We start from the raw sequence: 27397 nt of genomic DNA on the forward strand, positions 1-27397 counted from the left end.
GGAAAAAAATGACTCCAGGGACTCCTGGAGTTTTACTTCCAGGCCTTGAAACTTTGCTCCACAGGACTTTGAAATTACTTGGGCTGCGTGGCTTCCATTTTCTCCCTTGTGGAGTTGGGGATGTCATAAATGTTATCCTATGCCTGCTTCACCATCTTATTTTGGAAGCAGATAACATGCCTTCTAGTTTCACAGATCAACAGATGGAGAGGAATTGTGCTCCAGGATGGATCATATCCAGAATCTCACCCATACCTGATATAGATGTTTAGATCATGAGATTTGGGACTTTTAAGCAGATGAGGTTTACATCATGAGATTTGGCTTTTGTGGTTGATTCTATCATGGGTTGGGATGGGGCCCACCTATTCTGCACATGAGACAGACAAAAATCTTTGGCCAGATGGACTATGGTAGGCATAATAATGCCATGTCCTGTCTCTTGCCCCACCCCCAACCCTGCCTCTGAAGATATCCGGGTCCGTATTCTTGGACCTGTCAAGGTTACTTTATTTGGAAAATGTCTTTACACATGTGATTAAAGATATTGAGATGGGGAAATTGTTCTGGATTATCCAGGTGAGGCCTAAATGCCATCACAAGTGTCCTTGTAAAAGAAAGGTGGAGGGGGAGTTAACACAGAGAAAAGGCATTATGAAGGTGGAGGCAGATATTGGAGTGATGGAGCCTCAAACCAAGGAATGTTGCAGCAACCAGAAGCTATAAGAGGCAAGGAAAGGATTCTCCTCTGGAGATTCCACAGGTAGCATGGCCCTGTGGACACCTTGATTTTGGCCTACCGAAACTGATCTTTAAATTCTGGCCTTTAGAACTCTGAGATAATAAAATTTTGTTGTTGTAAGGCATCAAGTTTATGGCAATTTGTTAGAGCAGACAGAAGAGACTAATATGGTGACCCTTTTACATTTAGCCCTCAAGAAATGTTTGCTTTATTTTACATTTCAATTTGATTTCTCCCAGGTTATTACTAGGAGTCATCAAACATTTTAAGGAAATACTTGATTGTACAGTTAGATATTTTTTCCTTTTTGTAAAAAAAAAAAAAACGTTTTTTCTTTGCTCTTTTGATTTTTTAAAATATGCTTGGTTTTGATACATATATATTGCTTTATCTGATGATCTTCATTCATTTTTGAAGGAATTCTTCTGTGGTTCTTCCTCTATCTTGGGTAGAGATAATTTTTAAAAATGTTACCTTGATTTATATTTATCTTATGAGTTTTTCAGATATAAAAGACAAAAGAAGAGCTTTAAAAGACATTGAAATTATCTTAGCTTTTTTAATCAGATGTGGACTTTAGTTATTAAGACCTAAAATGATTGTAGTTAAATAACAATGTTAGGCAATAGTTTGAGGTTAAAAAATATACTGACAAAGAGTGATGCATTCATTCTTTCAATGTATGATTAGTAGAATGAGTACTGGAAAAAATACAGTGGTGAAGAAAAATTTTAAATGCATGGCTCCCTACCCTTGTGAAGCTTATATGTACTTGTATCACAGGTTCAGCCATTCTAATCGTTAGAATCTATCCTGTTATCTAATTTAATGATGGCCCCCTTCCCACTTCTCTTTTCAGAGTTTTTGATCATGTTGGAATTAGAATCTGATAGGGGAAAGCACACATTAAACACATAAACTCAAAGGACTTTATATATGTGAATTGATTTTGAGAAGTGCTGTAAATGAAAAGAGTGGATATCACAGGAAAATATCTAGGGGGACTTACTTTAAATGGATGTTCAGATAAGGCCTTTTTCAAAGAGGTGGCAGTGAAGCTAAAACAGGAACGAATATTCTTTTCCTCATGTTTCCCACTGCTGCCTCTATGCTAGGTAGGATAGTTTCTTGAACTAGAAGACTCATGGGCTTCTAGCACCAAAATCTCTCCAGAATCCAGCTACTCCCTATCTGCATTGTCCAGCTACTCCATAGTCCACACGTCACCCCCATCAAATTTCAGCCCAGACTTGCGGAAGCCTTCTGACTGGTTCTCCTGTTTTTACCCTTTCCCGTCTGGTCTAGTTTAGTCTCAACAGAGGGATGCTGTTAAAGGGGAAATCAAGTTTGGTCATCTTTCTACCCAAATCTTGCAGTGACTTCCCATTCTCAGAGTAGATGCCAAATGTCTTTACAAGGGCCTCTGAAGACCTCTATGATCAGATCCACGGTTTCACCTCTCTTTATCAGTCACTGCTTCAGATGAAGTTTCCTCAATGAACCCATGCCAGGCACATTTCATGGCCTTTGTACTTGTCCTTCCCTCTGCCTGGAATACTCTTCCTTCGGCTCTTCCTGCCTTGATTTTTTTCACTTCCTTCTAATTGTGATAATATTTGGTAATCTCTGCAGGATAGTGTCTGGGGACAGTAAGCAAGACTTGGAAACAGAAAGGAGTTGTTGGCTGGGGTTGCCTTCTAAGAATATTAAGAGTAAGGTTTTCTTTTGGCTACAAAGTCCAGTAATCCGCACACATTACCTAATCACGCTGTGGATCAGGACCCCCTTAACTCAGGCTGTGACTACCTGCACACTGTGTATGAGATCTATCATACCATGGGACAGGTGACTGCCAAGTCACCTCCTGAGGCCTAAGACCTTCTAAACCCTGGAGCACCTATCATACCTGCACCTGAAGCTCAACAAGACATCTGTACTCAGCTGTCTACCTCCCTTTCTCCTAGGAACAATCCGCAAGTTCCTGCTCTCTACTTCTAGAGACATTAAGGACTTCATCTCTCACACCTCACATTGTCTTTCTTTCTTTCATCACCAGAAGTCTACTCCTATCTGGTTATCCTGTTAGCTGCCAGTCTTCCATCTTCCTCTTTCTGTTTATTCTCTTGCCCAGTCTAACCCCCATCCTCCTCATGCTTCTCCCAAACTCTTCTTCTGTGTTCTCTGGAACTCCTGTGGAAACCACTCACCCCACATTCTCAACACATCCTCAGTCACATCCTCATATCTTTCCTTCCCCACGTCTTGCCATTTATAGCAGTCTGGATGTCCTTTGAGGGGACTCCATATGCCTTAAAACTCACTCTAGGGACATCTGATTATTCTCTTAACCTCTGGGTTGCTCAAGCTCAGGAAGTAAGACCTTTCATTATTCTCCTCCATCTCAAATCATTTACATATGTGCACCCTGCTCCTTTGAGACTTCCATGACTGGTTGTATCACCGTTTCCTTCTTATTACTATCATTCAACAGCCTTTTGGTTATTCAGTTTCATTCACTGAAGACTCAACTCTCAGTTCCTAGTCACTTCTCCAGCTCACCTCTGCCATGTGTCTCTAGGTGATTTCAGTATCCCTCCAGATAGCCCATCAAATCTCTGGTAGAGCAGTCCTTTGGCATCCTTATCTTGAGTGTCCTATTCCTTTAAACATTGTATTCTTAGACCAAAAACCACTGTCCAAAAATACCAAAAAAATACCACTCACCTCCAAAAATAATTCTTCATCTTCATTAGAAGCTCCTGTGCTTTGGTCTTGCCTTGACCAACACTACTCTTAATATACCAAACTCACATAGTCCAAGAATAGGGAAGGTAGGAAAACCAGAATGCCGTATCTAGAAGAAAGGTAAAAAAGATGCTGGGGCACCTGGGTGGCTCTGTTGGTTGAGCGCCTAACTTTGGCTCAGGTCATGATCTCAGGGTTTGTGGGTTCAAACCTCACCTTGGGCTTTCTGCTGACAGCTCAGAGCCTGGAGCCTGCTTTGGATTCTGTGTCTCCCTCTCTTTCTTCTGCTCCTCCCCTGCTCTCGCACTGTCTCTCTCTCTCTAAAATATAAATAAACATTAAAAAAAAAAAAAAAGCCAAGTGGCAAATCAACAGGTGTCCACTACATAATAATACTTGCTTCATCGCATGTTTCCATTGTATTGTGGTTTAGTATTTATCTTACGTGAAATAGTCTTGAATATTCTAATTACATAAATAGATTCTAAGGAAATTGTCTCATTAAAAACCATGTCTAATCAATTAAATATGACTGCATGTTTAGTGAAGTGATAATTTCTAATTGTGCTCTAGGTGTTTAAGGTACTTCCCAGTCTTCTAAGACAAAAGTCAAATACAACATCAAAAATGGAAGAAAAGAAACAAGTAGTTTATACTAATCTTATGTAAACTCTGAGTGCTTATAAAGTAATAAAGGTTTGAAATTGTTTGGCCAGCTCTTTTCTCTGGAGCTTGTCTGGAGTATTTGAAATTGTGAGCCAGCTGTCCTCCTGCCCAGCAGGCTTCTGCGACACCACCTTTCCCATACAGCAGGTGTGTATTAAGGACATGTAAACTGATTTTAATAATAAAGCAAAATGTAATTCGAAAGGCAAGTCTGCCACCAAAACATTATACCATGCATTACAAAACCAAATGTAAATAATTTGGATTATATTCACACCATTGGGTGTCTCTAGTAGCATAAATAACAGAATTGGTTGTGTAAAAATAATGAATGCTCTTCAGTCTTTTGATTTGAATATTTGTAAAATGTTATACTCCGTCTCCAGCGCCTTTACAACCAACTGTGGAGAAAGTTAAGTGTGTTCTGTTTGGACATGAAGATGAATGGAAATAATTGACACTCATCTGGACTTTTGCTTTGAGTTGATTTTCTGATGGTTATGATGGATTTTGCCCATGCCATCTGTATCTTCACCTGGTCTTACTTTTGATCATGACATGATTTGTAGGGTGGCTGACATTCTGTGGTGATACATAGATATAAACTCCTTTTTTTTTCTCTGCAGCCTCTTTTTTGTTATCAGTGTATTGTCCCAGCTGAGCCAGAGGCTCAGCAAAATCTATGAGACTGAGGTGGTTTTAATGTCAGACCGTTTTTTTCTATAGTTATTTTGGCCGCTGTTTACCTAACTCAAGGTACTTTAATACTCCTGATTAAATTCAAAGGGTAGTACATTTATATTCTGTCATAATAACAATGAAGGATTAAACAAATATTTATGAACCAGAATCTGAATTCAATATTTACCTGTGATAAAAGGTAATGCCTTATTTATCACATTACTACACAGTGACATTGGCAACTTCTGAAATAGTTTAAAGATGTCTCTTGTTTTCCGAATAAAAGAGAAATGGGCTACGTGCAATTAAACACATATCAGTGTGAATGTATGTGTGAAAAATATCTTCACACAGGGTAGTTTATTTTTTAAAGTTCCTTCAATACACTAATGACATACAGTTTAGTTTAGCAGCTCGGTGTGTTGTAATCAAGAGTGTGAATAGGCAATCAAATACTTGTGTGAAATTCTGCTCCCCAAAGAATTCACGGCAAGCCTGTTGCTATGGTGCATTCTCACCTGGGACTTGTTTAGCTTCTTTCTCAATCAGATATATTGACAATAATGAGCTAAATAACAAAATCCTCACAGCAAATTCAGAATGGGGAAATCCAGATAGATAAATGAAGCAATGTGGCTCTTCCTTCTTTTTCTGCTTGCACTTAGGAGTTTTTATTTATGATCCCAAGAGTTAAGATACAATGAAGGCATTACTGTCTTACTGTTAAAGTGAACTGGATGTCATAGAAGGCACTATGTGTATCAGATGGGAACCATAGAGAAGAAAACTCTGAAAACTGCATCTCTGAAAACTGCAAACTAGATTTTCTCCATCTGCAGCTGTTTCCCTGGAACTTTAGAAACTGTTCCTTGTTTGAGATCATCAGGGTACTATTTAGTAGTGCCTTCTTATTTAGGTAATGCCAAAGTAGAGCTTATGAGTGGCAGTTATTAAATTGAAGGAGATCATCACACTAAGTAACAAGCTGGGCAGTGAGACCTTTGATGGATTACTTAGGCTTGTGTTGTTTTTCAGAGATTATTATCTTCCTCTCTCCACCTTGAAATGTTTCATTGCCACACTCTGTAGGTCATGGTGTGAGGCTGAAAGACAGTGATATAGAGAGAACCGACTCTGGAGTCACACTAGTTAACTTCCTATCCCTTCTCTGCCATCTACCAGCTGTGTGACCTTCGACTCTTATGACCCACATCTCAAAAATGAGTATAATAATATATACCTCATGGGGTGGTTATAAAAATTAAGAGGTGCTTAACGCATAGAAATCATTCACTGGGGATGATTGTAGAGAAAGCATTAGGACAGTATGTAACTCATAGTAAATACCTAACAAATAATAGCCAGTAATACTAGTGTCATTATAAATTCTTAAACGAATCTGTGCCAGATATAGTCTTATTAAAAACAGGAAGAAATACAAGAGAATGGTTAAAATTTTATATAATTCTGTCATAAAAATTTTAGTCACGTGAATGAGATGGGATAGGGAGCCAGAAAACATCCAAGCCATTCTGTATACTGTCCCAGAGTTGCAAGCCTGCTGGGACTACAGTCTTCTGCCCTGCAGCCTTTGTAATGAAAATGTCACTATTCTTAAGTTAAATCCATTCAGTGAAGTATGTTCTGTTCTAAAGCAACTTGATGTGTACTATAGAGAAAACGTTGATTTGCCAAATCATGTATTTTTCCCTACTCTTTTCTATGCTTTACATTCATTACCCAATATTATTATAATGTTTCATTTTAATTGTACATACTTTATTTTATTTTAAAAGATAAATGTCACAAATGTTGATTTAAATTGATGATTTAGGTGTAGATTCAAGGTGAGGAATAGCCATAGCCTGCCTGTGGTAATCCTCTCCACAGCCCTTTTATTCATCCTGTAGCAAACCGTATTATCCCTTCTGTCCAGTGGGACCCAATCTCCTCCCCCACTCATATACGTGCAGGCAGGCAAGGTCCCAGGACCTAAGGATGGCACCCGAGGGGGGTGCAGACCAGCATGCTGGCCTCTGCTTACCTGAACCTTAGGCCCTGGACAGGAGCACTGGCTAACCTGATTGTCTGCTGATCATTTACACCAAGCATTCGGGTCAGAGGAAGCATCTTGCCACATCAACTTCCTGCTCTTAGAAGGAGAGAAGACAGTTACAGAATCAAGCTTGATCTTTTCATGTCTCTCAACTAGAGGTATGATTTTTTGGCATGAAAATTACTGGCCAAATTATCCTCAGAAAACAAGAGGAAAACAGGTTAGATTTTTTTGGTTTTTTTGTTTGTTTGTTTGTTTGTTTTCAAGTATTTTCATAAAAGACATAAGAAAAATTTTTTTAATTTGAAATTTAATTGCCATAACATTAGTTTCAGGTGTGCAACATAATGAGTCTTATATATATTTGGCAAAATGATCACCACAGTAAGTCTAATTAAGGAATTTCTTAATGGAGTAAGATGATGAAAGATACGAATCAAGACTTTGTGCCTTAGCTCAGTCTCTGAATATTAAAGAACAACTTAATATATTTACCCACTATCCCCATACTGTTTTGTTTTTGTTTTTGTTTTTTAGTGTTTGTTTGTTTTAAGAAAGAGAGAGAGTGAGGGAGGGGCAGAGAGAAAGGGAGAGAGAGAATCTGATCCAGGGCTCAATCCCACAACTACAAGATCATGAAATGAGCCGAAAGCAAGATTTGGATGCTCAACCAATGGAGCCACCCAGGCGCCCCATCCCCCATACTGTTCATTGGCATTGATGTTTTGATATCTTCAAGCTGGCCATATAAAGAAATTAGGCATTTTAATTTTGTGAGAGTCATGAGAGTCCCTAACTTTGCTGAGATTGATTGCTCTGAAATTTAAGAAATAGAAAGTAGAGCATATGATAGCTCAGTCATTTATTATGAGAGGTGCTTCAGCCAGTGTTCTCTTGTGATTTTGTATATAAAATTGGATCCTCTTAAATGAAGATTAAGAGGGGAGAACACAAAATGACAAAGCAGAGCTGTTGAGAACACAATATGATCAGACGATGAAAGATAAATTATTAACTGAGTGGTATAACAACACCGTACGATGCTAATAGCTTAGTGAAGATGGAATCCAAGACATCTGTCTATACTCCAAATTACTTCATTTTTTCTTCTACTTAGGAATTGAAAATATATTCCCAAACTTTTGGCAAATAAACCTCAGAAGAGAATATGGTACATTTTTCAATGTATATTTTTACTTTATAATGCCTAGTTCTTTAAAAACAGCTTGACAGTTTACACAGCACTCAGCATCTTGTTCATATATGAACACTAACTCCTATGTGATATGGGGATTGTTCCCATTTAACAGATGATTAAACTAGGGTTTACAAATGTTAAAGTGACTTGTCCAATATTATACAGCTAGTAAGTGGTAGAGCCTAGACTCAGATCTAGATTGGACCCCAAATCCTATAATCCTTCCATCTTTGTTTCTCAAATCATATGCCTTTAAAGAAGCTTTAGAGCTTTTAAACTGTTGGGCCTAGGTTAGCAAACTTTTGTGCATAGGCCAAATCTGGCCCTCTACCTGTTTTTGTTTTTGTTTTTTGTTTTGTTTTTTATGGCCTGATTTTTTTCTTTTTACATTTTTAGTTGTATAAAAAACAATCAGAAGACTGTTTTCATGACATCAGAAAATGAGATGAAATTCAAATTTTGGTGTTCATAAATAAAAACAACCACACTCATTTTATGTTACTTTCTATGGCTTCTGTCATACTACCAGGACTGAGGTGGCTAATTGTGACAGAGACCTAGCGTGTTGTCCACAAAGCCTAAAATATTACTGTCTGGACCTTCATAGAAAAAGTTGGCCAACTCCTGCTCTAGGATTTTGGAACCAAAATCTGCAATTAGAAGTTTTTTATGGAACATGAAAATTCATTAAGGCTTTCATACACCTTAGGTCTTTTGATGGTCCCAACAGCTAGTGAGGCAGATGGTGTTTGCCTTCTTGTACCAGACAACCAGGAAGTGGATGCCAAACCACGTGGTCTCATCAGCACCACACAGCTTTTCATGTTCACTAGCTTTCTAGGTACTTAATTTTATTTGGCATCTTAAAGTACGGGTTTATTTTGACATTTCAGCTTGAATATTTTAATCCAGTTTCTCACTGTCATGAACAGAAACTTGATGTCAGATTTTGTCTGCTCTGGTCCTGTGACCCCCACAAAGACCTCTGGGGGGGGGGGCAATTGTGAAGTTCATGCACTCATATTCTCTCTCTTTTTCTTCTTCCCTCTCCTCCCTTCTTTCTCACTTCCTTTCTGCCCACCACAGTGCCTGGCACATAGTAGGCACTCAAATGAATGAATATGAATGAATGAATATTTAGCCAAGTCAGTCTTTAAAATTACAGAAAGAAAGGTCATAATACTAGTTTTATCCTTGTAGATAAAGCCTTTCACTACTGAATTTTGTGGAGGTTGGTTGCAGAATTTGGCCTAAGTTTTATATAGAATTCGGGGTTTTTAAAAATGTATAGAAGCAGTCCATGTGTATGTATGGATTGTATAATGATGAATGTATAAACAAAAGGTGGTATATACATATGATAGAACATTATTCAACCTTAAATAGAAAAGAAATTGTGACACCTGCCACAACATAGATGAACTTTGAAAACATTGTGTTAAATGAAATAAGTCAGTCACAAAAGAACAAATACCGTACGATTCCACTTATGTGAGATACCTAGAGTGGTCAAATTCATGGGGACAGAAAATAAAATGGTGGTTGTCAGGGGCTGGTTGAAGGGAAGAATTAGGAATTATTATTTAATGGGCACAGTTTCAGTTTGGGAGGATAAAGTTCAGGATATGGATGGGGGTGATGGTTGCACTGCATTGTGAATGTACTTAATGCCACTGGATCCCACACTTTGAAATTGTTAAAATGGTAAATTTTACATTATGTATATTTTATCACAATAAAAAACTATTTAATATAAACAATCAGCTATCATTTAAAAAACATTTCTACTTAGAATATCTATCAATTATGTAATATAATAAAATGACTACCCTTTCAAACTAATAGTTTTAGTTTATCAAATGAAAAATTTACCATTTGGTATGCAGTACCTAAGTGATTTGGCCCTAAAATTATTTAAAATTTAAAGTTAAGTGTAGCATCCTCTTTTGTGTTTTGTTTCCACAAAGTATGTTGATGTATAGGATTTTTAAGAAAGATTGTATAAATTTGATTTTTTGGTTATACTGGGCATCAGTTGCTCTTTTCTTCCTTACTTGTTAGCAGTTTATGGAAGAAAATTAACCATAGATCAAGCTGAGATGCACCTTTCTAAAGGTACCAATTCTTTCTTAAAGAGTCCTGAGGAGTTTCAAGAGAAATGCACACAGTGGAATCTATTAGATCAGTAATTCATTATATAGCATGTGTTTTCAAGTAAGATAGTTATTACTGTTGTCATGTATTTCATGCCCTTCATGAAAACTAATTCTTAAAACATTGTCTTCTTTAGTAAGCCAAAATTGGAACATTTAACTAATTGTAAAAATTAGCAAAAAACTTTGTGTGGTTTTACATGAATAAACAACTCTTACTCTATTTCATCTATAAAATTAGTAACAGAAATGAAAGTGCAAGTTAAAAGAAATTCATCAAAAGTATATAAAAATACAAAAAAGTGTGTACATATATATATATAAGTATATATAAAGTATATATATAAATATATCTATATGTATAAAGAGTATAAAAGTAAGCCATCCTACAAATGGAGAATTCTTTTTCCCAAACTGTTAAAACTTTCCCCCAAATTAAGTTTCTTGAGTATATGTCAAGAAAAATATTTTTGCATACTCCAGTTGTTTTTAAAAACAACTGCCTGGCTCTGCTTTCCTTTCTTGGAAATGATTCCACATTAATGCATGTGGATTTACTTCAGTCCTCTGTAGTGACTGCGTGCGGTCCTATTACATAGTTGTATGTAATATGTTGAATCAGTCCCTCGTTGATGGATGTTGGATTATTTCCAGTTTTATTTGGTCAGTTTTGTGTACCTTCCCAAGTATATCCAGAGTCGCAGCCTCTGAACTGGTGGGCCAATGGGTAGGCACATTGTTTATTGTTGTTAAATTGCTGTCCAGGAGTTTGCACCAATACACATTCTCAAAGCACCTTTCCTCCACAGCCTTCCCATTGCTGTGTACTGTGCAATCTGGTAAGTCCTCTTCCTCATGGTTAGGGGCCTCTGTAGATCACTGGACTATTACTGAACCCCTTAAACTACTTTAATAGCTTAAGAAAAGCAAAAATCTCTCTTCTCCTCTCAATCAGAATACCATTTTCCAGGAATTGGATTGTTTCTTAAGCAGGATCTGTCCTGGTAGTGTCCACATAATACTTCATTTCTTTAGCCCTCTTATTCTTTTCTTTAATTTTCTGAATTAGATTGTAATTAAAGAAGTCATATGCTAGTTGTAAAAAGTGAAACAATATAAAGAGATTAGATTAAAATGTAAATAGTATCTCAGTCCTTTTTCTGAATCCTACCTCCTGAAGTAACCAATCTTACTGACCTACATTTCTATCAGTTTTCTCCATGTTCAAACTCAGAGAGGATTTTTTATCTTATTATTTTATTGTGTTTTACTCAGCTCTCCAAATGGTGTTTTCCCTTAATCATAGATAGCCGTTTTGAGGCAGCAGATAAAGGTTCAGCTTATTCCTTTTAATAACTATTCCTTTTAATAGTAGTTATTACATGTAGTGTGGAGATTCTATAGTTTGTTAAAATACCACTGTGTAGATCAACATTCAGATTCTTTCTAACAATGCTGCACTTAATATTTCATATATATGGTTGCTTTTATTTCTGTAGAATAGGTATCCAAAAGTGGAATTGTGAGGTCATAGGGAATATTTATTTTTAATTTTAATAGATGTTATCAGGTTGTTTTCCAAAAGGGTTACAACAAATGACACTAATGTGAATAGTATGCTCCTCCTTTGCTGGCTCCTCCCCAGACCTGGATGTTACCACTGTTAAAATGTTGGCTAATACGATGAAAATGGCATCTCATCGTTAACTTGATTTTCTTTCTCCCTACAAATGAAATTGAGCAATTTTTTCTGATATTTTAATTAGCATTTATATTTGATCTTTGACCACTTGTTTTGATACTCTTTGCTCATTTTACTATGTTTTTGTAAAATTGGTTTATATGAGCTTTTAAATGTCTATTATGTTACAAATATTTCGCTTTTCTGGTCATTTGACTTTGCATATCTTTTGGCAGATGAACGTTTGTTTTTATGTAGTTACATATGGCTGTCTTGTCCCTTACAATTTCGGGATTTCTTATCTTAGGGATGTCTCTGTCATCCTAAGGTTATAGACATATTCTCTTAGTTCATCTTTTCACATATTTGGGGTTTTTTTCTACATTGATTATAGAACGTGTGTGTGTGTGTGTGTGTGTGTGGATGTGTGTGTGGCTTGAGATACTAATCTAACTTTGTTTTCATTAATTATACCAGGAGTTTTTTTCTCATTGAATGAAATTCTACCTTTGTCATAATTAGTAAGTTCCCATATATACCGGCATCTGGCTCTTTAATTCTTATTACATTCCAGGGCTTTATTTGATTTGGGAAGAAAGTTTTGAAGCAGTAAAATCTATTACAGTTCTAAATATAACCTTCAGGAATAGAAAATGAGACCTCAGTGTTTTCAGCTTCCTGTAATGGCAGGAGCAAGAATTTAGAATTCCATTCCTAGCTCTTCACTTACTAATTATATGACCTTGAACAGGTCATTTATTTTTCCTCTCCCACCCTAAGATTGCTCAACTCCATGGCCTGTACTAAGGATTAGAGAAAATATATGTAGAGTGCCAGACCCACAGTTGGCATTCATTCATTGGTGCCCACTTTTATTATCAGTGTTATGATTTAGCAAGAAATAAGAAAGTAAGACATTTAATATCAGATTGTACCTGTTCTAAACATAAGCAGATATATTTCTTGATGAATATATATTATATGTAAGAGAAAAAGAATTCTAAATGTAATTTAAAGATTCTTTTCAGTGCACCTGGCTGGCTGAGTGGGTAGAGCATGTGGCTCTTGATCTTGGAGTCATGAGTTCAAGCCCTACATTGGGCGTGGAGCCTACTTAAAAATATTTTAAAAATTAAAATAGAGATTCTTTCAGACAGATGTATTAATCTGGACAATAAAAATAGCATGTTCAAACCTGACACTTTTGTTTTTCTAAAAATGTCTCTTTTTTATCTTTTGTTTTTCCTTTTATTCTAATAAAAGTCATATAGATCACACAAGTAAAAAGCAACAGCATACTGTCTGCTCTTTTAGATAAGTGGAGGAAATACAACTACTAAGAGTAACAAAGAGGAAATGAAAATTGCTCTTATAGATAGCTAACCGGTGGAAGGAGCAGGATGTCAGGAGAAAGCAGGAGAGGCAGAGACAGACAGACGTTATGGAACAACACAGAGTGGCACACAGTGGACCTGAAGACTTCAGTGGGTGGGAGTTTGGATGCAGACGTACTGAAGTTGGACTCAGCCTATTGCTAGACATGCCCCAGTTCTGTCCTCAGGCTTTAGTGCTCTTTGTAGGTTAGATATATCCTATGGTTATCAATAATACATTGATTGTCTTAACCTTATTTCTCAAGAATCCCAGGACAATTTCTGGAGGTTTAGAAAGGAAAGATAATGTTAACGAAGCCATAAAGATAAAATGTAAAATTAAGAAGTTCAGAAGACAAAAAAAGTTGAACACCTCATACCTCTTGAGCCAGGTAACAAGCCTTCACAAGGAACCATTTAATTGTCTAGGGCCCAACTGATCAATGTGCATTCCAGTTCTACTAATTCCCCATACACTGTAGCCATAAAATATCTGCAAAACAGAACAACTGTAAACTAAGTTTAGTAATTAAAAAAGGACCGTCATAAGAAAAGATCTACCTGTACTAGTTGGTATTTGTTTCCTTTCCCCATTACGTTTCATTAAGTTACTAACCAAATCTTAAATTAATCATTTTTTAAATTAGACTTATTCTCTAATGCTATTTATTAGACCTACTGAAGAAAGGAAGATTAAATTTAGGCTTGATTTTGTTTCTGCTACCATTTTTATGGTTTATGCTATGCTTATAGTAACTAGTCCACATGGAGGAAGTGGAAGATTGGTCATTTATTCTTCCCACTTTTCCATTTCAGCAAATAATGATTTATTTGCATTATCATCATCTACTGTGCAGTCAATTAACTCTCAAATAAGCATCTAACATTACGTGACATGCATCATTGAGCTCATTAATTTTGAAATGTTTATATACTACAAAACCAGATAAATTGTTGTCACTTATTTTTCATAATTTCTTTTTTTTTTTTTTTTTTTTAATTTTTTTTTTTTTCAACGTTTATTTTATTTTTGGGACAGAGAGAGACAGAGCATGAACGGGGGAGGGACAGAGAGAGAGGGAGACACAGAATCGGAAACAGGCTCCAGGCTCCGAGCCATCAGCCCAGAGCCCGACGCGGGGCTCGAACTCACGGACCGTGAGATCGTGACCTGGCTGAAGTCGGACGCTTAACCGACTGCGCCACCCAGGTGCCCCATTTTTCATAATTTCTTAATGAATTTTAAAGTAATGAGTAATAAAATTTTCAAGGTATTACATTTTAAAGAAAAACTTCCTTATGTTTTTGACATTTAATTCTTTTTTTTTTTTAATTTTTTTTTTTTAACCTTTATTTATTTTTGAGACAGAGAGAGACAGAGCATGAATGGGGGAGGGTCAGAGAGAGGGAGATACAGAATCTGAAACAGGCTCCAGTCTCCGAGCTGTCAGCACAGAGCCCGACACGGGGCTCGAACTCACGGACTGCGAGATCATGACCTGAGCCAAAGTCGGACGCTTAACCGCCTGAGCCACCCAGGCGCCCCGACATTTAATTCTTTTTAACTTATTTTTTATTTTTTTAAATTTACATCCAAATTAGTTAGCATATAGTTTGACAATGATTTCAGGAGTAGATTCCTTAGTGCCCCTTACCCATTTAGCCCACCCCCCCTCCCACATCCCCTCCCATAACCCTCAGTTTGTTCTCCATATTTATGAGTCTCTTCTGTTTTGTCCCCCCTCCCTGTTCTTACATTATTTTTGCTTCCCCTTCCCTTATGTTCATCTGTTTTGTCTCTTAAAGTCCTCATATGAGTGAAGTCATATGATACTTCTCTTTCTCTAATTTTGCTTAGCATAATACCCTCGAGTTCCATACACGTAGTTGCAAATGGCAAGATTTCATTCTTTTTGATTGCCGAGTAATACTCCTGTGTGTGTGTGTGTGTGTGTGTGTGTGTGTGTGTGTGCGCGCGCGCGCACACACACACACACACCACATCTTCTTTATCCATTCATCCATCAGTGGACATTTGGGCTCTTTCCATACTTTGGCTATTGTTGATAGTGCTGCTATAAACATGGGAGTGCATGTGTGCCTTCGAAACAGCACACCTGTATCTCGTGGATAAATGCCTAGTAGTGCAATTGCTGGGTTGTAGGGTAGTTCTATTTTTAGTTTTTTGAGGAACTTCCATACTGTTTTCCAGAGTGGCTTCACCAGCTTACATTCCCACCAACAATGCAAAAGAGATCCTCTTTCTCCGTATCCTCGCCAACATCTGTTGTTGCCTGAGTTGTTAACGTTAGCCATTCTGACAGGTGTGAGTTGGTATCTCATTGTGGTTTTGATTTATATTTCCCTGATGATGAGTGATGTTGAGCATTTTTTCATATGTTGGTTGGCCATCTGGATGTCTTCTTTGGAGAAGTTTGACATTTAATTCTACCAGAGAACTACCTTGTTAGAGAAACGACAGCAGCAGTTATTGACAACTGCAACTGATACTGGCTCAGGTGTCCATTTTCTTTGTTGTAGTCCTTCCTCCATATTTCCTTTACTACTAGGACTTCTTCACGTATATGTATTTTTAAGCATTAGTAAAACCTCAACTAAAAGAAAACAACTAGAATTATTTCTATTTACACACACACACACACACACACATTCATTCTGCCTTTTTTTAGGGGAGGAAGTAAATGAAAATAAAACAAGGCATTGCTAGTTCAATGACTTAAAATGTCAGTAGACTGGTGGGCAGGATTTTTAAAATGGCATGTTGCCACTGGGAAACTCCTCATTTTCTCTGAGGCAGAGCATGAAGCCTGAGAGATCAGAGAATTCAGCAGGTGGAAACAGGTGTAAGTAGGGGCTCCCGGATGGCCCAGTGGGTTAAGTGGCCAACTTCGGCTCAGGTCACGATCTCACTGTTGGTGAGTTCCAACCCCACACCGGACTCTGTGCTGACAGCGAGGAGACTGCTTGGGAATTCTCTCTCTGCCCTTCCCCCACTTTCTCTCTTTCTTTCTTTCCAAAAACCAGGTATAAGTAATTGTGGGGGAGGAGGTAAGCAGTGGCATGGAGTAAGTCATATTAATGGCTATAAACCACCGTGTCACTGAAATTATGCACACATTGTTTTAAAAAATAAAACCTTATTTTACCCATGTCACCATGAATAATAGGAAATTCCTGATAGAACTAATTTGTTAACAGAGCAATCAACAAAATTGTGGGAAACGAGATTCTAGTCCCAGGTCTGCCTCCGCATCTCCCTTTGACTTTAAATAAAAGTAGAACGGGGCGCCTGGGTGGCTCAGTCGGTTAAGCGGCCGACTTCGGCTCAGGTCATGATCTCGCAGTCTCTGAGTTCGAGCCCCGCGTCGGGCTCTGTGCTGACAGCTCAGAGCCTGAAGCCTGTTTCAGATTCTGTGTCTCCCTCTCTCTGACCCTCCCCCGTTCATGCTCTGTCTCTTTCTGTCTCAAAAATAAATAAACGTTAAAAAAAAAATTAAATAAAAGTAGAACATTAATTTGCACCATTGATTACCTGCATTGCAAGGATATGATCATTATTACATCTGAAATGTTTTAAGACCCTAAAAAAGGATCAGCCATAATATATTATGCCTTTCTCTGGTACAAATACTCAGGAATCAGTTTAAAAGTTTATGCAATCAATTATAACATACAAATAAAATATGCTATATAAAATTCACCCTGAATGAATTAGCAGGGTTTTATTGTTTTGCTTTTGCAGGGAGCTAGAAGGATGCTGAGATTAATGAAATAGAGTCCAGCTTAGTATTGAGTACATGTAGTGGGCCAAGCTCTTTGCCCAAGGGCTAGATAAAGGACTGTAGGTGTTCATGGAAAGGTAATATTTCAGGTGGATGGAACAACATGAGAAAAAGCTTTGAGTGGTGTGCATAGAAAACCATAAATAGTTCAGTTTAGGTGCCTGAAGGAGAGTGACAGGAAACCAAGAAAAGGTGTTTGGGGAGGCACACACACTACCTTGGGTCTTAAAAAACAGCTGAGCTGACTTCATAAGTTCTATTGTGGATGGGGTGGGAAGGGCATGGTGGACAATGGTTAGCACTATGCAGAGTCAGGCTGATGTGATTTCAAATCCTGGCTTTGAATTACCTTAGGCAAGTCATCCCTGTATGGAGTGAGGGTAACCCTGACTTCCTTGCTGGTTGATTGGGGGAGTTAACCAAGTAGTGCATTTACAGCACTTAGCAGAGACTCTGCAGCCCAGAGAGCCGCCAGTATAGGATAGAAATTATTGACTAGAATTGTGCCTTTGACAGACATGGCTGGAAGAAACGTGAAAGCAGAGGCAAGGTCCCTGACCACCCCGGTGGGGAAAGACTGAGGGAGGGGTAGTGCAGTAGTCCAAAGTTAATGTGAGCCTGAATTAGGGGAAATGGCAGGAATGGTGAGGAAGGGAATGGATTCAGTCCATGTTAGAGAGCTAAAGCAGCCGATTTCGGAAAGCATTTACCATGAGAGGTGTGGGGAGTAAGAGAAAGGAGGGAAATGGTGAAAACACTTGCGGTTTGAGCCTGGGTGAGAAGGGAAGGGTGACTTCATTAGCATGCTAGTCCTTGAACTTCTGCATGCACAAGAATCTCCTGGAGGACTTGTTCAAGCACAGGTGGCTGGACTCCACCCCTTCTGATTCAAAGAAGTTTCCAGGTAGTGTTGACGCTAATGCTGCTGATTCAGGGCAAACACTTTGAAAACCATGGCAGTGGAGAAATAGTAAACACAGGAGAAAGGGGGAGGTGTAACAGGGTGGAGGATGTGTCTGCTGGTACAGCCACTTAGCCAAACATTGGATCTGATTAGAGATAATTTGTATATCACAGGTGTGGATGGACCTGTGTTCTGGTCAGATTGCCAGGTGAGAGACTGAAGAAGAACCACTGGCAAGGAGTTACCATTAAGGGGACAGTTTATTAAAAGCAATCAGTGGCACTATAAAAAGGCTTGGACTTTTACCTGTTTACCTTGATGTTGTCATCTGCATCTGGTTCTAGGCAAAACGCTTTCCTCGTACGTTGTATTGAATACCTTTCTCCCTTTATTTTTACTTCTAATAAAGGAGCTTTGGTGACAGAGTTACAGATAAGAGCCTGAGCTTTAGAATAAAAATTTAGAGCATCTGGTAAACTTCCCCTGCTTTCTCTCTGCTTCATTAAAACTGAAAGCTAAGAGATCAAAGCTAGAAGCTGGTATAATCCTGTGTGGTTTGATAGGAGGATAAAACAATAAGATCTTAACATTGCTCATCCTTGGAATGTTAGCTAGTATAACAAAAAATCAGGCTGGTAATTGTATCTTGTATTTTCCTTTTATCTCAAACAATATCTAAATGCAAGAAGCTGTGGCTATATAGTGTAGGGCGGCTAGCCCTGCAGAGGTGCCCTAATCATTCATACCCTTCTTATCTTCAGAGTGGGAGGAGGTCAACAGTTTCCATTTGAAGGTTAACCATTTGTGGTGCCCTGCCTTTTGTAAATATTCTTTCTGGACAAAAGTAATTAAAATGTTGTTTTCCTGTATATGTTTCTAATGTAGAATACAGGTTAAATACCCCTTTCTTAAACCATCCCTAAATACAATAAATGAGCTTTATTTTTCAGTATTGCCTAAGTTGTGTTTTGCAAGACAATATTGTTTCTTGAGATGTTAATAGTTGTTCCTTGAAAAAGTGTGCTTAGTCTCAGTAAATCAAAGTTGCTAGGTTTTACAAAGGTAAGCTGATTTCCTATCAGTAGACGTCTTAGATCTTTTAAAATCTAAGTGTTGCCGAGAATCCCCAAGAATTGGAATCTTCTGGGCAGCATTTCCCAAATCTGGTTGACCTGGAACCTCTTCCTTTCAGGGCATATTTCGTGGGACACTGGTGTTCTCAGAACACAGTGAGAAAGTCAGTGTTAGTTGTTTAAATCTTTTTAATTTTGAATTTCCTTTTGACAAAGGGAACTAGCCAGTACAGAAGAGATGGCCATGATATGCCTGGCACTTCTACAATTAATTATGGATGGTTTAGGGATTGCCAAGGAGACCTAATAATGATTTGTAATGTTGGGTTTTTTTTAATGTTTATTGATTTATTTTGAGAGAGAGAGCACGCACGTGTGCACATGCACAAATCCAGGAGGGGCAGAGAGAGAAAGAGAGTCCCAAGCAGCCTCCACCCTGTCAGTGCAGAGCCTAACTTGGGGCTCCATCTCACGAACCGTGATATCATGACCTGAGCAGAAACCAAGAGTTGACGCTCAATTGACTGAGCCACCCAGGCACCCCTGTCAGTTATTTAACCATGATAGGAAGTCAGGACATTTAATCTCCTTTACATTACTGACTGGTTATTTTGAGGCTGAGAAGTTAAAGAACCATTTGACAATATGGCTGCTTTGGTTTAGTACCAGCCTAGATTAAAGAATGGCATTTAGGATGTTTTTGAGGATTTCTTATTTGCTCTTAAGTAATCACTTTTAAAAAGGATCCCTAGGCCTGGCTGAAGACCCCCAAAGATATGATCATGACCATAATTTGTTCATATTTTGAACATGAGGGAAAAAAATGCTATAGTATGTATATCCTGAGAGCAGGACATATCCAGCACAAATTTCTGTACTTTAAAATTTTAACATATTATTATTTGGTGATAATTGGTCTCTTAGTGATATAAAACTCTTTCAGCACGCTGAGACAGAAATATACATTTTGGGGGAAGGTTTTTAAGCAAAAATGATTGAAATAAAAATGCTTTCTTGCTTAACCACTGATTGCATCACATAATAACCATTTATCAGGGTTTTTTTTCCTTCAGCATAACCAGTACTCAGTACTTTCCTGCTGAGATTTATAGGCATGGAAAGACATGTTGACTCCTGCTGTGTTCCACGTGCTCTGCTGATGTGAAATGATTTTTAGTACACAGATGAACATCTTTAAAAATTACTATGTACTTGAGTTTATATTAGAATTGTAAAAAGCATTAGAAACCAGGATTTTAATTATTTTAATGTCTGAGATACTGTGTTTTAAAAAACAAGTCAACTTAAAGAAAAATATTTACCAAAAAGGTAGTATAGGTCAAAGGGAAGGAGACAAAGATTAAGGAGTCCTGAGACCAAGTAGGTGCTTTCCAATGAGAAAGATTTGAACATTAAACTGAGAGGAAACTCTTCAGAGTCAGGAAAAAAGCAAATCCCAGAGGAGGCCAGAGGGCGTGGAGAGGCTAGGGATAGTCAGGAAGGGGCCACTCCCTCCACTCAGCCTGGAAGAGATTGAAGATTAGTTGAGTGTGGGGACAGGAATTTGAGGGCATCATGGCTAATGGCCTGCGGTGATGCCCACTGCTCGCTCTTGTCATTATCACGGCAGTAATAACTACTGTAGGTACCCCTGAAGCAGTAAATCAGATAGAATAACTAGAAGTAAATATAGATAGTAGTGATGGAAGTGGGCAACTCTAGTTGGATTGCATGAGCCTGAAAGCACAATGAGCTTTTGTACATATTTGGAGGAAACATGGTTTTTATCAATTAAGGGGGGAAAAAAACGTACTAATATCAGGAATGTAAGAGGGAATGTAATTACTGATCCTACCAGCATGAGGACCACGAGGGATATTACAAACAACTTTATGCTGGTAAGTAGAGGTAGTGAGGAGCCAAGACTTTTGGGTACTTCAGGTATGGACTGTGAAGAATGTATAGTGTTTGCCAGAGAGAGAGGTCAGCAAAAGCACTATTTTCAGGAAAGAACTACATTTCACATACAGTCTGTAGAGTCTTCTTAGTAACCCAGAGACAGAGAATATTCTGAGTAAATAATGAAGAGTTTATAAGGAGAGAATTTGCAAACTGGAGTAAGGCTTCCATAGGGCACAGTTAGAAAGGGTCAGGAGATCTGTCACCACGGGCCATCAGTGAGGATTTTAAAAAGGCCACAGGAAAATAAAGTATGCCCTGTTTTCAGTGCCAACACCAGAATCCTTGAAGCTAAGGTGGAGCTCTTCCTGCTTATTAAAGGAGATAGAGTAGAAGGCTTCCTGGGGCTTCTGGAAACCAGAGGAAGTAGACAATAGCCTCGTGACTACATGTGCAGGATCTGTAGTGTTTCCCTTTGAAAGGAACAGCGAATCACCAATTTAGGACCGAAGTGCCTGGCAGTTTAGGTAAAGAAAGGTAAACCTAAATAAGAAGGGAGAAAGATTTCACTCTCAGTGAGCAGCAGGAACAGGTGGGTGTGATAAAGAACCAAGTAGAAGTTTCAGCAATGGAAAATATTGTCATTAAAATAGATGAGATAAACCCTTAACAGGGCACATAGAGAAATAGCGAATTGAAAGTAATACTAAGAAATTTCCCCTGAATATAACTGAGAGAAATTAAGAGAAAATATGAAAAATCTGTTAAGACTCTTCATTCCTGGCTTACCCTAACCAGTCTTTTCCCTGAAGGAAACTAAGATAAGCTGAGTAAAATATTCACATTGTTTTTTGTAAAAGCAGGACTAAGCTGGAAGGGAAGTAAAGAATCCACAGAAACCAAAACTAAAATGAAAGTGGGAATCTTAAGCTAAGTAAGTAGTAAGTAAAACTGGCTTTCACCTTGAAGGTACTTGCCAAACCTAGATGATCTTCAGCATGTCCCTTGACAGCTACAAGCTACTTGTCAAATGAGGGATCCTTAAGGTGGGGAGTCAAATGGGAAGTCCCTTGCCCAAAGCCAAAACTTGACCAAACTACCTTAGTAGGCGGGTAATAAGACACCTGTCCCACACAAGAGGACGAGCGTGGGTATTGGAAGTAGGGAAAATTCTCCCCCCTGAGAATTCATGATGCCTATGGTTTTCCAAATCTGAATGGCCAATAAACATATGAAAAGATGTTGGTTATCGGGGGAAATACAAATTAAAACACATGCAAAGTAGCTGCCCATATTTATCTGATTATCAAAAAGGGAGGGGGGATTTAAGCCCCCAAATGCAAACTGATGCCCGGGAGAGAGAATGTGTAGAAACTCATACACTGCTGACTGGAATATAAATTGGTCACGTGATTATTAAACACCAAATTCAGGTGAATGGTTTCTTCTGAAGAGGGAGGAAAGGAGGGAGAGAAATAGGATCCATGAGAAAGAAACCAGGATTTCAATGTATCTGTAATATTTTATTTATCAAAAAACCTGAAGGAAATGTAGTAAAACATTAAGATTTGCTACAGCTGGGTCGGGTTCTCCAGATTTCACTGTTATTGTTTATACTTTTTCTGTACAAAGTGTCTCACAGAATTTAAAAATTAAGAGTGAGAGAAAATTTCTATCTTTATATAAAAGGAGACCAAAAAACAATACTGTCTCAGGTCGGGTTCTCACGGAGATGGAGTTTGGGGCACAGAGTATCTATTACAGATCAACACTTGGGGGCAGAGGGGAAGTTCAAATACTCAGCAGGCTGGCCCATACCTGGGGAGCCCTGAAGCAAATCTGGGCTCCACCTTTATACTCCCACCTCAATCAGTGGTTGGCTGCAACCACCCAGAAGGGCGTGCCCTTGGGCAAGGATGTTCTCTGCCACTGAGGCACCCCTGAAGTGGCTGACAGCCCCGCAACAAGTCCTTCCTCAGGTTTCCTGCCCAGCTCTGTCCACCATATAAAGCATGAAAATGAAGTTTTTCTTCTATTCCCTTGGCTCACTCTCAGAGAATATTTATTGGTGTATTTACCTGAGAGAGAGGAGGTAAACATAAAGAAAAGGTTTCAAACACATGTAGACTCCATTTTATAGCAGATTAGTAGCCTTGACTTTCTGGGTTTGTTTATGGTCTTGTTTGCCAGAATTTAAGAGGAAACTGTCATATGCTAAATCATTGGCAAATGCTTTTAACATTGCTTTCCTTGTCTTCTCAAAGGAGAACAAATATAGGGTCCCCTTATAATTCAGATGCCCAGTTTTGGATACTGATTTAAGTGTTACCCTCCACAATGTCAGTTTAGAGGATAAAATACAAAATTTTTAATTTGTAGGTGGTATCTCTGTGTAATCATATTAATGAGTGTTATTTTAGAAATGATCAAATGTATTTTTATATGACTGTAATAATAACTTCCTCATCAGGCAGTCTAAGAAGTTGGTAGAGACAGAACTGTCAAATATTTATATCCTGCTCACCCATCTTGGTGGCAGTCCCTTATGGGTGTTTGATTTATATTCTGTAGGGGTAATATGAATACTTTTGCAACAAGGCATATATTTTTGCTTGTAAATATTCACAGGTATTAGGTAACCTCTACAAATTTCATGTTTTATAGCTTCCTGATAATCTGTTTTCAGGGCTTTAATGACATCCTCCTAATAAGAAGTGTGAGCAAATACTGGGCAGAATGGTTTTGATAAAGGCAGCTGGTGATGTTCAATATTATAGGTCCATGGCCACTAGGGATATAATGTGGACATTACTCAGTCTGTATGAAGGTTGAAGGAATTACCCAACTTTTAAATGAAGAATGTAGCTACTTCATGGGTACATAGGTTTAGCTAGCAACTCGACTACTGTAAATGGTTTCTGTAGGTGCTTCAGTCAAGATTTCTAGTTGCAAAAAACAGACTGACAAGGCTGATTATGCAGAAAAAGGCATTTAAATTAAGCGTGTATTTGTGAATTCCCATATTTGTTGCAAGGGCTGGAGAACAAGCCTTGAGATTTAACTTCCAGAAACAGTGTCTCGATCTGTACCACAAATTGGTTTAAAAAAAAAAAAAACCACTGACATTGCCACCTGGCATAAACATAGCAGTTTTGGGGGAGGTCATTTCTGTATTGGGAGCTTGACCTTGACACCTGTCGCAGAGGTTGCAGCAAGAAAGTGAAAGAGAGAGAAAATAAGCTTTGTGTTTTCTGATGTCAAAGTCTTAGTTTCAGGGGCGCTTGGGTCGCTCGGTTGAGTGTCCACTCTTGATTTTGGCTCAGGTCATGATCTCATGGTTCGTGAGATCAAGCCCTGCATCAGGCTCCATGCTGACAGCATAGAGCCTGCTTGGGATTCTTCTCCTCTCCCTCTCCTTCTCCCTCTCCCTCTCTCTGTCTCTGTCAAAAATAAATAAAAAATTTTAAAAAATAAGTAAAAGTCTTAGTTTCAGCATCTGAGTCACAGTGTAACATCTTCTTGGCAGAGCCAAAGTCACCCTCTCTGCTTCTGAGGGAAGGAATGATGGGACAGTAACTTCCAACTTTCTGCCTTGAAGTGGGAAATATCCCAACCATTTCCTTGAAAGAATGCTCAAAAGGTCATAGGCAACCTCAAACATGATAAAAATCCACTGAATTGGAATTTTCTTGTATGAATGAAGATTTTTTTTTTTATGTTGTAATGTGAAACATACTTCAATTCTACCCTGGTAACTTTTGGCCATCCCAAAATGAAGAAAACACTACAGCCCTCCATCCCTAGTAGCCACTGAACTCAGAACACAAAGTTAATGTGATGGCTCTGGGAATATTTTTTGGATTCACAGATGGTTCTTGCTGGCCCAGCTTGATACAAGCAACCAATCTTCTGGGATAAGAGGTATAATAAACAACTGAGTAAAATAGTTAAAAGATTGCAAGTGTGTCACAAGAAATGTGCTGTTATTTAAAGGCAAAGAAAAACCAAGTGTGAGATAAGTATAATACTATTTGTCCTTAAAATCAGTTATCTTAGCTTGATACTGAATGTTGTTATCTATCAGGTCTTTTGTTGCTAAGCTGACAGAGGTCTAGGAAATGTTGAGCAGAGATAGGTATCTTCCCACTTTGATCATGTTCTATAGCATTATTGAGCCAACTATTATTATTCATTCAGGCCCTGCCTTATATACCCACACCAACTAGGCTCATTAGAAAAGTATTCTCCATATCACAAAGCAGTAAAGAGTTCAGGGACTGTATTTTAAAAAATTGCAGTAAGAGTAGTTTGTAGAATTTACAAAGCCAGGGCTGTCAAGTAATAGCATGATTGCCTGAATCCACGGGGCGCTAACATTTTTCAGTTAAATTGTTTTAAATTTTTGCATGGCAAACAGATATGTACATATTTTCATAAATAATATTTAAGGTGGCTTTATTTCTGGTTAGTTTCTAGGCTTAGGCTTCATATACCTGGTATTTTGAACTAGCAGTCATTGCCCAATTAAACTATTTTGAGTTCAGCATTTGCTTTGAGTAGACTTATAAGGAGATAATATGGCACAGGGGAGCTTGAGGTGTTATTGGAGATGTTATTTGTGGCTTAAAGCCTTTGGAGTATACTTGATTTGATCTATAGATGTTTTATAGCATGGCATGCTTCCTGTTTATTAAAATCTTGTCAAGGTAACAGTGAGATAAGCACAAATGAAATTAAAGCATCTTCTATGATAGAACTTCCTTGCCTTCATAATGCAGCATAGAATGAATAATATAATATCTGTAGACAGTCTTTCCAAACTTCTAAATACAGTTTTAAATTCCGTATTATGTTTCAGGCTTCATTTTTTTTCTGCCCTTCACACAGTGACACATGAATTCGTTTGTAACAATAGAAAATTTTTCTTGCTTATATTGCAGATAAATATAGCAAGATTTTTTTCTGCGGGATTGGAATGATTTTTTTCCCTAACAATTAAAAGGCTCTGTATCAAACATGAAAAAGTGATTCTCCTATGGGAATGTACATTTTTTCAATATAGAATGAAGGATATAAAAATTGCTCTTGAGGCTGAAGAGCTTACGTTGGTAGGTGGGCACCTGATGTAGATACATCAAGTATGGACTCTGCAGACCTTACATTTAATATAGTACTGTAACAGAAATACTGTTTGCAAACCTCAATTAGAAGAACACACAAACCAGGGGTGTCTGGGTGGCTATGGTCGGTAAGTGTCCGACTCTGGATATCCGCTCAGGTCATGATCTCACGGTTCGTGATTTCAAGTTCTGAGTCGGGCTCTGTGCTAACAGCACTGAGCCTGCTTGGGGTTGTGTCTCTCTTCCCCTCCCCCATTGCTGTCTCTCAAAATAAACCTTTAAAACTGTTAACAACAACAAAAAGAACAAAAAAGCAGATAAATATCCACGTTTCCCATTCCTAACAAAGGCTAACATTCTAGTGCCTTTAAATTTGAAACAGGTACAAATCAGTATGTTATCTAGGCCCACAATTCCATCCAAAACTCTTAATTTCACAAAGCCACACTGTATACAGTGCTCTGTTATGGGTATGTTCCTATGTTTCCTGTGACACACATTAATTCACATACCTGTCTTGGCACCTTATATACCTTTTATTTCCTTGAATCACAGGAGCTTCAGTTTCAACGACTCACCCGAGAACTGGAAGTGGAAAGGCAGATCGTTGCCAGTCAGCTAGAAAGATGTAGGCTTGGAGCAGAATCCCCGAGTATCGCCAGCACCAGGTACAGGGCTGATGGCTCTATCGTTTTACATGCCTTCAAGTTACATGCCTTATTAAGTTGTCCTGGATGCAGCAAATGATTCTGTTAGTGTTGTCACTGTTAACTTGCCTTTCTGAATTTGACACCAAAAATGTCAATTTATTCTAATTTGAGAAGCCTCTTGCAATATTGATTATCCTTCAGTCCTGTGCTTGAAATGTTTTGTGTGGCATTGGTAAGTTTCTGTAGCAAAAGCTAGTATGCTGCCTTTAGAAATTTGAGTTCTCATATGTAGATACAGTTAATGCATGTTTGCACAGTTAATTACTAATTACTTGGTAAAGCTAATTGGCTTTGAAAGCCTGGCATTGATTTTTTCAAATAAGAAATATTTCTAAAGGATAACATTTAAGTAGCTTTTAAAAATGTCTCCAGTTGACCTTGAGGTTTTCTACAACTCTGTAAAACTGCTATAAAGAATAATTACCATATGAAATAATTTAGTGTATTCACATAATAAATTCAAAACCAGTATATTGCTGGAAAAAAAGCATGTTTAATCAGAATTACTGTTTTCTGTTTAAATAGCCTCTTAAGCTATGTAAAAACATCATTACTATAAAATTATTGCTATAAGAATGAAGTGGTGAAATCAC

The 27397-nt window shown here is 38.0% G+C and overlaps 1 protein-coding gene and 2 long non-coding RNA genes across 12 annotated transcripts in view; 1 reads left to right on the top strand and 2 right to left on the bottom strand.

The window, feature by feature from the left end:
• PKP4 (plakophilin 4) overlaps positions 1–27397 on the top strand; it is a 238065-nt gene that overhangs the window by 108335 nt on the left and 102333 nt on the right. For all 10 annotated transcript variants that reach the window (XM_042994487.1, XM_042994481.1, XM_042994489.1 and 7 more), the window contains one exon: positions 26650–26762. In XM_042994487.1, coding sequence (XP_042850421.1) covers positions 26650–26762 — 113 coding nt within the window. The remainder of the gene's footprint in view (positions 1–26649; positions 26763–27397) is intronic.
• On the bottom strand, positions 1090–3740 carry LOC122240928. The gene is made up of 3 exons (XR_006220728.1): positions 3704–3740; positions 3467–3596; positions 1090–1185 (listed from the first exon to the last, which is right to left on the bottom strand). It is a non-coding gene; the product is annotated as an uncharacterized LOC122240928 (long non-coding RNA).
• LOC122240929 overlaps positions 3769–27397 on the bottom strand; it is a 65534-nt gene continuing 41905 nt past the window's right edge. The window contains exons 2-5 of the long non-coding RNA XR_006220729.1: positions 26673–26824; positions 13676–13788; positions 6879–6981; positions 3769–3807 (exon numbers count right to left, since the gene is read on the bottom strand). This is a non-coding gene — a long non-coding RNA (uncharacterized LOC122240929). The remainder of the gene's footprint in view (positions 3808–6878; positions 6982–13675; positions 13789–26672; positions 26825–27397) is intronic.

This window comes from Panthera tigris, chromosome C1 (genome assembly GCF_018350195.1).
Source record: "Panthera tigris isolate Pti1 chromosome C1, P.tigris_Pti1_mat1.1, whole genome shotgun sequence".
Classification (NCBI taxonomy): Eukaryota; Metazoa; Chordata; class Mammalia; order Carnivora; family Felidae; genus Panthera; species Panthera tigris.